General features: G+C 44.6%; 1 protein-coding gene across 5 annotated transcripts in view; it reads left to right on the forward strand.

Moving 5' to 3' along the window:
* Nucleotides 1–10,896, forward strand: part of LOC117231225 — a 182,190-nt gene extending 171,294 nt beyond the window's left edge. For 4 of the 5 annotated variants that reach the window (XM_033489450.1, XM_033489449.1, XM_033489451.1 and 1 more), the window contains exons 13-17: nucleotides 1,646–1,825; nucleotides 5,069–5,216; nucleotides 6,985–7,254; nucleotides 7,760–8,094; nucleotides 10,230–10,895. In XM_033489450.1, the coding sequence (XP_033345341.1) occupies nucleotides 1,646–1,825; nucleotides 5,069–5,216; nucleotides 6,985–7,254; nucleotides 7,760–8,094; nucleotides 10,230–10,569 (1,273 nt within the window). In that variant the 3' untranslated portion in view covers nucleotides 10,570–10,895. Of the gene's footprint in view, nucleotides 1–1,645; nucleotides 1,826–5,068; nucleotides 5,217–6,984; nucleotides 7,255–7,759; nucleotides 8,095–10,229 lie in introns of all 5 variants that reach the window. The other variant, XM_033489448.1, reaches the window with a different exon arrangement.
* Nucleotides 10,897–11,697: the final 801 nt, after the last annotated feature.

Consider the following 11,697-nt stretch of genomic DNA (forward strand, 5'->3'; position numbering starts at 1 on the left):
TATAAAACATTTTTAAAAAGTGAAGAAATCAACCATCTTCGTTTAAGGGGTAGAAAGGCTACTTTCCTCTACTCTTTTCTTCTCGAAGGCCTAAAATAGCTGAAAACAAAGCAGACAAACTTACCACGGAGTGCGTAACTTTAAACGCGTTTATCTCGGAAAGTCATTTTCGCGTGTTAATCTCATTTTACCGGAGCACGTCACGCGTATACAAAGTCGGCTACAAGTATTAAGATACCAGCTGATATTTTGTACAAACTGCATGCTCTTTGTTGTTTTTATTTGATATATATACAGGGTGATTGGTAACTGGTGGTACAAGCGGAGAGGGGGTGATTCTACGCGAAAAAAGAAGTCGAAAATATAGAATAAAAATTTGTCCAGTTTGTATTCTATATTTTACTCCTATAAACGTTAAATACCGTTCTTAATAATGTTAAATATAAAAAAAGAAATTATAATATAAAATACCAAGTAAAGCAAAGATTGTTAGATTTTTTTAACAGAGATGCGACGAGTGTCGCGATATTTACGACCGGCGGTCGTGTTCGATAAACTGAAAATTGCGATTACCCTACAAGACAAACAAATTTCTAAACTCTCTCGGGAAGAAAGAAGGAAGAAAAGAGCAACCTAACCCGAGTAACTTTCATCCCCATCGCGAACAGCCTTGTTCATCCCTTCACCCTTTGCGATCGCATCGTTGGAAATGCCTTTCCGATATGCCATTATACAAGCTCGACCGAGGGAGTTCAATTAAATCGAGCGGATCTGGATAAAAAGAAAAGCATCGGGATTCGCGTATGCGAGCACGAGTCATTTTTTAATTGGCCGCACAAGGGGGCGGTGATGATCGAGGAATCGCCTCGTTTAACGGGTTAATAAAGCTAGGGGAAAGGGAGGGTCGTTTCATGCGGAAAGGATTAACTAGACCGTGCGACGCATCCGCGTTCCGTACGGCTATCACGCTCGAATACGCGGTCTTCGTGTCGGGCTTGCAGTGAAAAATAAAATGTAAATAACCCCTTTTGCGACGTGCTTCGATAAGCGACAGACGTCGACAACCTACGAGGGATAATTCCTCTCTATAGTATCGAACGTTGATGACCTGTTACGCGTTTCGATGAATAATCCCGTATTTTTAGCGCGTCCATACTTTTACGATCACGATCACGATGACGAGGATATTCTCTATATACGAGAGACGTGTAGTGCGGTCTTTGTACCTGGCACGAGTTGCATTCACCTTTCCGGTAATTATAGTTATCGTATAATAAGAAATTTTCGAAAGGAACAAATTGCACGATGTTTTTACATGGAAGCGTATATTTTATTAGGTCCAGTCGTAAGTTAGTTTATATTTGGTTAAACGAATGCTATAAAATCTATCCGATCGAAAAGCTATTGTATTTCAGTTCTTTAGAAATCTCGACATGATTCCGACAGGTATTTTTACATTCTTCGAATAATATTCGTAACATTTTCGAAAATTCACGCGCCGGTGAATTTATTACTCGACCCAATCTACTCTATGTATATGTAAAAAGATCAGTGAAAATTTTCAAATTGTCGAGGCTCGACGTTCCACGTACCTTTAACGAGCTTCAGACGCATACCGATGACGAAATTTTTCTCCATTCCACAGGCCAGTAAATTTTCGCGCGCTCTACGAATTCGTGGATCTACACCAGGACGGCGATCCTTACGGCAGCGGGCCGTGTTCGAGGATCTTCTACAGCCGCAATCGGGATCATTATCCCGATCGTAGATTCCAGGCGCCACGCGACATTTTCCTTTATGGCCGTGGCGGCACGAAAAATATGAGGTGAGTCCACCTTGCCGCCATTTAACTATTGTTCCAGACGCTTTCTCGATACCGTAATGTCCTTAAGGCCATGGTGAAAGACGAAGATCGGGGCCACTGAACGCCAGCTATAGCCTTGACGAGGATTTACGTCGCTCAGGGCAATTCCTGCTCTTTATATTCTCTCATCGTCGTTCCTATATGAAAGAGGAAAATTTTAAATTATAAACAAAGAACTCGGCAGCAAAATTGGGAAAATAAATTCGTGGATGAGGAAATGATCGCGAGTAGATAAAATCTCGGGCGCTTTTTGCTCTGACGAGAAATAGAACAATAATTCTGTCGTTTCCGCCTCTCGATGTTATCTAAAAAGTATTGGATATCTAACGGAGAATTTACTCCGGGAATACTCTGAAGAATTTAGAAAATCCAAACGACTGTCGCTTTGTTAAAAATACTCGTCATCTTTATATCTGTAGCTTTTTGCCGCATCTTGAGTCTTGCGCAACTATAAGTCCCAAATAGACAGACGAACGTAAAAGGATACAGTAAAGCGTTATAGTAACGATAATCGTGCGCTTAACGATGGTAGGGGCAACGAAGTCAGGTTCGTCCCACGGGAATATGTAAAAGTTAACACTTTACCGACCGCTAGCGATTCAACAGCACGTCGACCGGCATCTCAGGGCAGGACTCTGTTTTGGTTTAGACTCTCCAATCTTTCGATTCTTTTCGTTTATCGCGAACGATAAGTTTTCCAAATTGCTATAAAACTGTGCGAGCTTACAAAGCAACGCAATTGACGCAACTGAGCAAGGTACCTTAGTACCAAGTAACAAAATACTGTTCAAATAATGAGAAAGATTGTCGACGACAAAAACCGATTAATAGGCCGTCGGTCGGTAAGTGTCGGCGACAAAAAACCGATTAATAGGCTATCGGTCGGTAAAGTGTTAAGGAGAGAAGCAAGACGCGCGAGGTTTCAATCGACGATCTGTCCATTTAAAGGGCTGCCCGGAGAAAATGACGGGACGATCTAACGAGGACAAACTCTTTCTCTTTCCGTCGGCCGCATCCGGCTTGAACGGTGCTTCTTTTACGCGCAAACGATTCCGCGATTTCGAATGAGACGCACGTCAGTAGCTGCTCGCCTCTTCGTTTCACCTCACAGAAGCGATAGCTAGCCGTAAATAGACCCTTTGTGCATCGCGACGAAAGTGTGCGCGTCTTTTTCTTCTTTTCTTTGCCCCTCTCTCTTCTTTTCTTTTTCTTTTTTTTTTTTTTTTTTTTTTTTTTTTTAGAGTTTCGCTTGGCGTCTCGTCGCCTCTCGCCAAGTTCCTCGACCCTGTTTCGGTATCGAGGGAGAAAAAGAGGAAGAGGAAGAGTCTTCTTTTCTTAGAATACCATCGACAGTGTCGCCACAGTAGATCGCTCTTCGTCAAACGCGATTATTTTCTGGCTGCTGCTGCATCTTTTCGTTCCTCCTACAATATATCTAGACTCGTCTGAAGATATAACCGACCAACGTTTCGGGAATCGCGAGGTCGGAAAATTTTTAACGAGGCAAAAAAGACGGGTATCAAAAAGTGTACGCGACTGAGACTTGCACGCGCTACAAATAGCGTTTACAGCTTCTTCCTATCCGCTGCAACTTCACGAGCTTAACAAACTTAACAAACTTCCTCGAAGTAATACAGACAAAGTAAAATAAAGACGTCTCCTCTTTAAAATTTCTCCAAATCACCCGGTAAACTCGAGCAAATCGACAACACCTGTTCTTCCGCTACAATCTTTCTCTCTCTTCCATTCTTCTAGATTTCTCGCAGCCCTCGAAACAGTCGTACAAGATCCCTGCCAACCTCCCCTATTACAGATTTCCCTCTATTTACCCTTCGAACCTCCTCCGCTTCCTCTAAACTCCGCCTCAATCAACAAAACTCCCAAAAGGAAACACAAACATCGTCGAAAGTCCTACTAACACTGAATTTCGCCGTTTGCTTTCGACCTCGCGAGAACAACTCTCCAATTCCGTTACCGTTCATCGATCCTATCCCGCCGAAAGTTCCCTTGGCCGGCCATTAAAGCCGGACGTCCTGTTTTATGGGGCTATAAAATCGACTTTACGTCTTCGCGGCTGGTCCTTTCTCTTTTCGCACGATCGTGACTACACCTACTTTGGAAAGTCTTCGTTCATAAGGGGTGGCCCGGTCGTTATCGTGAATAAATGCAGCCCGGTTTTTCCTATCGATCGTCGCTCGCGTCGTTATTTGCTGTTCAAATAGAATTCCACTGCTGCTTCACGCGTGGACAGGCTGTATCGCGTGCTCGTTTACTTTATTCGTAATTATGATTACGCGACACTCGTTGTCCGCGGAAAGGGACAAAACGCAGCGGCCAGTACAATGTTGTAAAACTATCTGGGAAGCACTGCACCAGACACTTGTACAATTTGTTTCTTTTTTTTCTAGAAAGAGAGAGAGAGAGGGAGATGTAATATTTCGAGGGTGAATTAGGTTTTTCTGGAATTTCTCTCGACGCGATATTTCCTTGAAAATTGCAAAATTTCGAATTCTCTATCGATATCTTTTACGTTTATAGAATACAGAGGAATTGCCCTCGATCGTTTTATCTTCTCCTGCAATCTGCATCGTTACTATCTATCGCTGGCAAAAATTTAAAAAAACGGCCCGAACACTCGCCAGATATACAGTGGCGTGGAAAAATTCACAGCCAGATAATTTTTTCAAAAGGTGACAGCGCGGAAAGAATTTTAAATAACATCGAGGATGTCAGAGTATGACAAGTAGAAGGAAACGCTATCTAAAAAAAACTAACTAAACTAACACACACGCCGTTACCTTAATCGAAACTTCTTCAAAATACCGCTTTTTTAGTGCGATAAAGCGAAAAATCTATCTGGCCGGATTCTTTTGCCATACTTCCTTATGTTACCGCTTTCTATTTATCTACTAGAACTTCAAAATCGTGCAATACCATTAGCGGCATTAACAAAGAAAACAAAATAGGCAAAACTTGGTCGAGATAATGCTCGATACGAGTCCGCGAAGTTTGCAAAGGAATAGAAACCGATGATTGCTTTGACCGCTGGTCAATTAACGAAGGAGAAACGTCGTTGACCGGTCACTTTCCTCCTCGTAATCTCCTCGACGTGGTATCGATCGGGAAAGCGATTCCTTTGCGTGGCCGACCGGCCATGTAAATTCGATTAAGTGACACGAGTGCAGGCTACAACGGATTTTCCAGCTGCGTGTACAGATTCGAGGGCGAGCACGATGAGATCGTGAAGCTGCGGTTCAACAAGCTGTTGAACGGAAACCGGACGTGCCGCAGCGTCTCCAGCCCGAACTTTAATCGGTTGCTCTGCGTCGGATCGGACAACTTCTCCGTGAAGGTGAGTCGTATAACGACGTTTCGAAAATTTCAATGAAAATCTCGAATAAGAGTCTGATGCGTACTTCCTGGCGAAAGACGATTTTCACGACGCTTTCACGACGGGTGTCACGCGTGTATACGCGTCGCTTTGGCTGCCTGGATGACTGTGATAACGTACGAGTCGTAGAAAAATTATCGCAAAATAAAACAGACGTTTGCAAGTCATTGAGAAAATATAGAGGAATGTTGGAACGTTTAAAAAATAACTTAATTTAAAGGAGAACGCGACAGAATTACGCAGAGAAAATAAGAAACTTTGGCTGTAAAAATCACGTGCAGAAAACGCCTGGCCGTGAAAGCGTCAAGCTGCTACGCTCTTCCATGATCAAACACCTAACGCGCTACTTGCGTTCAACGTTGCATCGCCATCCGCCGAAATATCTGTGTTATCGTGCCATATTCTACGTAGAACCGTATTTCACTGTTAGTTCAATCTTAACCAAAATGTGATTCGAGATTTCTATCTGTCCCTTCAAGATCTCCGCTACCTGTGGCGTAAGATAGTTTTTGGAGATAAGAATACGTCGGACGTGAATACGTTGGCTCGCACCTTGGAGGGAGTCTCTGGACAAAGGCGCGTGAATCGCGAAATCGTATTCAGTTTCTCGATTTTCCTTGTCTTTTTTTATTCAGTGCGTTTTCGATACGAATTGCATAATTTCGAAGGGAAGCGTTTATCGCGCGTGATATCTTTCGACGTACGTATTGTACTTACAGGTCGCGGTTTATTCGCTCGTTCGATATCCTTTTTCTTTGTACGGTCATTGAAAGCGCACCGAAGCGCTTCAGATTCTTCGTTTCACACCCTTTTTCCCGCGCGTAATAACGAGCCAGAGTCGCATGTTCCAATTAATCTTCGAACAGGCATTGCTCCATTTTATATTTGCGCGACACGAGAGCACTAGAAGGGCCATTCATCTTTCCTGAATACAGTTGTTAACCCGACGAACAACTGCACGGTTCCGACAAAGCTGTAAGCCTGCCGTTGTTCGTATAAACGCAAGCAATCATGCCGTCATACAGTTCTGTTTAAAGATTAATCACAGAATCGGAGTAAACGATATTCGAAGATCGAACATTCGTATTCCCGTTCGAGTTAAATTTACAAAACTCCGTAAGCTCCCGGAAATATCTCTAACGCGATTAATCTGTAAAATTGAATCAAAGGCAAACAATAATCGGACGATTTACTAATTGGATAATAAATTCCCAAGACGCTACTAATTCGGTCGAAAGACCGGAGCACAGCGGCAAGCGAGCAACGATTTTAATTTAAAGTTTGCCAACCACGATCGAAAGAATCTCCGTCGATAGTTGCGCCGTTGGCGATTGCGCGAGAGTAAAGGCTGTAATTAACGAGACCGCGTTTTCATTAAAACTTTATCAGAAATTCGGCGTGTAAACGGCGGTGTGATCGCGGAGGGATGTACGACAATCGAACCGAGGCGAACGAACGTTCGCGTGACCAAAATAAATCTGAAATTCCGATCGAGCAGCGAAACCGTGTCACCGTCACCGGCCATTTTCCCGCTCCGTCGTTCCTTCCATTTTGTTATCGATCGCAGGATTTACGAGGGGCACGGACTCGCGTCCGTGAATTTAAAGCGCAATTACACACGCTAATGTTCTCCGATCGCGTTTGTTCGTCACCGTAGCAATTATAATAATCTGTCGACTGATTAATTCGTAAGCGACCCCGGGGACCGAATCATGCTCGATATCTACAGGTGCTCGATCTTCCATGGCCGAACGCTCCGCCTGTCCAACGGGATTGCCTCTGCTCCAACCGATCCCTACCGATGAACGTCAAGTCCACCTCGAATATAGTCGAGGTACACTTCACCGTCAGGTCTATGGACGCGTTGGATGACTATAATAATCTGTTCTTCGAGGGAACCTGGGACTTTATCAAGACCAGCCCTTGCATGCAGAAGCGAAGAGTGAGGGGACCATCCGGAGAGATCAAGTATAAGGTGCCGGTTATAGACGAGGATGAGGTGAGACTTTTATGGCTTTAGAGAAATTTGGAACAGACGAAAAAGCTTGGATCGACGCGTTCAATGCGAAATCTAGTCATTCTTTAAGGAAATCAAACGAACAGATCCTTTTTTCCATTCCTTTCGTCGCGAAAGATAAAAATCGTACATCTCACATTGAACGTGTTACGAGAGGTTCAAGGAGAATTTTGGACACGAAGTATATCGGACGCCGGTGGTAGATCGCTCAGATTTGCTTTCGTGTGGTCTCAAATTGAGCATTACCTTCTAAGAGCTCCGTTACATAAAATTTGAGTTAGTGTAACAGAGGACAAATCGAATGGCTGGCTACGACTATGGCGACGAAGGTTCCAATCGCTCGAATCGTGGAACTCGAACTTTCTCAAAATTGTTCACCCTCCTACGAGAGAGGAGAGGAACTTCCGTTTTACGAAATAAATATTCGCCGAAATAACTCGGACATGCCATACTTGAAATCGAAGAGTTCTGGGTGGATTATTTTCAGAAAAACTGCGAGAAGCATCCATGGCTGATCGACCCAGGGCCGAACCAATATCTCTACGTGAAAATGCACGGCACGATAATGTCGAACACGAGCAAATGCGCGACGAAGAACCGGATCGTCGTGCACACCGGTGGCGCTATCCACGTGTCGGTGTGCCCGAAACCACCTGCGGAATCGAGTCACCACGTGGTCGAGGTTTTCAGTGACGGCTGGGCCGTCAGCAGCAACGCGATGATCCTAGCACCGGGCCAAGACCCCGTCAGGACTGTAGCCGTCGAATTTATCGTCAAGGAACCGGAAACCTACACGGTCACCTGGCTCGAGCTCGCTAGAAGGTTGGTAATTCGAAATACCTTTCTTATTTTCTTTACAAATCCTCTAACACGTTAACTGCCATACGAATTTTATATACAGGGTGTTCGGATAAAGATTTTCCACGATTTAAGGGGTGATTCTTGACGCCGAAATAAGACAAAAGTCAAGAATAAAAAAATTGCGTTTTCGATCTTGTTTTTTAATTATTGACAATTAAAAATCGGCCAGAATATCCCTACACGCGGGCAAACCTCCTTACACGAACGAAAGGAGGTCAGCCTAAGCAGAGGGGCGCACAGTCCTCAGTCCCAAGGACATACGGGCGGCAGGATACCATACAATTTGATTTTTCCAAAATATTATATCGTGTTTGAACGCTCTTCTCCAACCATCTTATCCAAGTTATTCGTATCGTTGAAAGTTTGCCGGTCCATGAAATTTATCTTATTTTAATCGTTCTAAAAAATCTAATATACCCCGGGTCATCGATGATCATCGTGGCAGTCGATGTTCTAAATTTACCAATAACATAAACCATATTGTTTCTTGTACCTACGTGTCTTACGGTGCCTACTCAACGATGCGATCAAACTAAGAGCGTCGTGCAGTACATATCCAATTGAATCTAACTGATAATACGCTGTTTGTGTCGTAAGAAATTCATATTTTAATTAGACATCAACCTCGAATGGATTAATCATGTAGATCCTTGATTAAACAAAATTTACACAGCTACTCCCTCCGTGTATTTAGCGATAGAAACCTCTTGGTTATCTTCGTTCTTTCGCTTGAACGATCCTGAACGAGGAACCTAAGCAGTAATCTGTCCTTTCACGTTACCTTTGAACCTCGCCAAGAGCCTTGCCCTCAATTCGCCGGAGTATCTACAAAAAGCACCGACAGTATCTCATTCAGAAAGTTGTCACTGATCCCCCGTTTCACCTGACAAAACGCTAGTTCTAAGGTCTTGTTCGAAAACGCGACAGAGAAGAAGTAGCCACCATTTCACATTCTACACACTACTCGGAAAAACCTCGAACAATTCTCCGTTCGTCTTTCTTTTAAAACTCTTAGAAACTCGTTTGGCCAAGTGGCACGGAATCTCTGGTTTCCTTAAAGCAACGTTCCCAAAATTTCACTGGGAGAAATGCCAAACGTCTTCTCTTCGCCCTCTGCTTCTGATACTAAAATCCCATTCTGCAAAGTGCTAATAAATCGTTAGCTCTCTTAACAACCAATCTTGACGATCTTTCCTCCTTTTAGCGCGTTGTTCCCAAAATTTCGCTACTTCTCCCACTGCTTATCCGCTGTAACTGTACTTCACCGAATCCGCTTAGAAAAGTGCCAAATGTCTTTTTGGTTGCCTCGTCTTCTACTAGAACAATTCAAAAAGATTTCACTGCAAAAGCATTAAAGGAAAATATCTTCCCTTCGCTTAAAACCAAAAACTCATTCGGAAAGTCTTTAATCTTCTTAACAACTGCTAAAGTACTATCCTCGGAATTTAATCGAGAATCTTCTTGATTAAAGTTGAAGGGTCTTTTCTTTATTTTACGCGTCTGGAACGTAACTTCCTAATGAAACGATGACTTTACTTTCGAATAGCACACGATGTACCGTAGAAAGATGAGAAGTTGGCCGACACACAGGAAGCACAGCTCTCTATCGCTCGCCGTCAGGCTATAGATTTTACTTGTGTACACTACGAATTTTAGTGTATACATTGTAAAGCGGTAAAGATATCTTTACCGCTTTCCTTAACAGGATTACAATGTCCCGCTTCCATATACGTATCATGCGCAATATTGGAAGCAGTATTACGTCTTAAATATAAATATTTAATTAATTATTCAATTACTTATTAAATATAAATCCATTCGGTAAAGTTCTTCGGTAATCTTCTTTTACCTCTCATTTTATAAACTTTCTTTTGTCCGCCACTGTACGTAACACCTTCGGCTAATACGCGTGCTTATCTTTACAACCGTACCGAGTTCATCGAAAATAAGTAGACCGCTCATTTACCTAATCGTCCTTGCTCGCCTCTGAACGATAATACACAACGTAAGAAATGTTCACAGCTATTCGACGCTTAAGCGTCTTCGGGAAGATATCCAGCGAGATTCCTAACCCTATTCTCAACTTTCCGGTGCAGACCATCGGTGACGTCGAGCGCAGGGCTGCAGATGCCACGCGACTGCGAGCAGCGGTGCCCCGAGCTGGACGCGTGCATAAACGCGTCGCTGTGGTGCGACGGGATCTCCCATTGTCCATCGGGCTACGACGAGGCTCTGACCCACTGCTCGGTCCTCCTGCAGCTGCCGCCTCTGCACCTGGCCATCGGCATCCTCGCGATCGTCACGATCATCGGCGTGATCTGCTTCGTGATCTGGCGGATCTGCAGGCAACGGGCGAACCGATCGATATCGCAGCACCGGCTGAAGAGCATCTCCTCGGAGACGGCGATCATCGACGGGAAGGAAGTGATTTGCTGACACAGCGACAGTTCTGTGCGATACGTCGAGGTCGACCGGGTGACCACCGTGTGACGATCGCCCACGGTCGTCCCATTCGTCGCTCGTCGTGGCGTCGTCGCGTCCCATTTCGCGTCCTCTTGAAGGGGTCGCCCGTTCCGGCGCCACGACGACGTCCGCCTCCGCGTAACGCGCAGAACTGCTCTGCTACCGGTATACTTCGCAGGAGACCTAGACTCTGCTCCAAAAGGACGGTTCGCTGCTCGATGACCTGCACCGGCTTGCGCTTTCTTTCTCCTACACGGATAGGTTCACGGTGTTTGCGCGCTTCTTTTGGCATCTTTGGTTCAGTGAGAATCGACTCGAATTCTCAGCTTCGACGACAGACGCGCGGACTCCGGGATAAATGCTTGCAGATGTTTTAGGAGGATGGACCAGAGCTGTTGATATTTGCCATATCCGTTTCTGTATTTTCTGACACTTTAAGGCTTCCTTTGGCTTTCGCTTCTGATATTTTAGAACGTTCCTGGATTTTTCTTTATCGAGAACAAAATCACGAGACCACGAGAATGGCGTCTTTGTCTTCTTCGCGATCCAGGTTAACCGGAATAAGTTGCCGAGTTCCTCGCGTGCTTTCTTCGATCGCCTTCGTTCGCTATCTTTCGTCGATTGGTTCGAGGAGTATCGCGTACGTTGATCGAGAACTTGAACAGCCCCGGTCCATTCCTCCGAGCTGATTATTATTTGCGCCGAGAGCACAGGGTGACGCATTTCCGAGGATTTCTCGGTTAGAAAGTCATCGAAACTCGAGGAATCGAGTTGCTTGAACGAGGACAATAAGTAATGAGATCCTAGTGATATCGTTTCGCTGGTAGCGTAGCTAACTTTTTGTCTCCGACGACCAGATGATATCGACCCATCGGTAGATCGAACGATGGCCGATCGATCGATACCTGGTTCGTACGTATTGGCATGGTAGAGGAGCCTGAAACTCTGTTGGACTTCGCGCTCGATTAAACGCCGACCCAACGAAGAGAAGAAGAAGACGTCGGTCCGTGGCATCGAGCAGGGAACCAACAAGAAATACTCGCACTATGGTCGTTCGATCGTCCGTCGAGGTGATGTCTCGATGAGGACGGAAGACGCGGT

The sequence above is a fragment of the Bombus vosnesenskii genome, unplaced genomic scaffold (assembly GCF_011952255.1).
Source record: "Bombus vosnesenskii isolate JDL3184/JDL3185 unplaced genomic scaffold, Bvos_JDL3184-5_v1.1 scf7180000013272, whole genome shotgun sequence".
NCBI lineage: Eukaryota > Metazoa > Arthropoda > Insecta > Hymenoptera > Apidae > Bombus > Bombus vosnesenskii.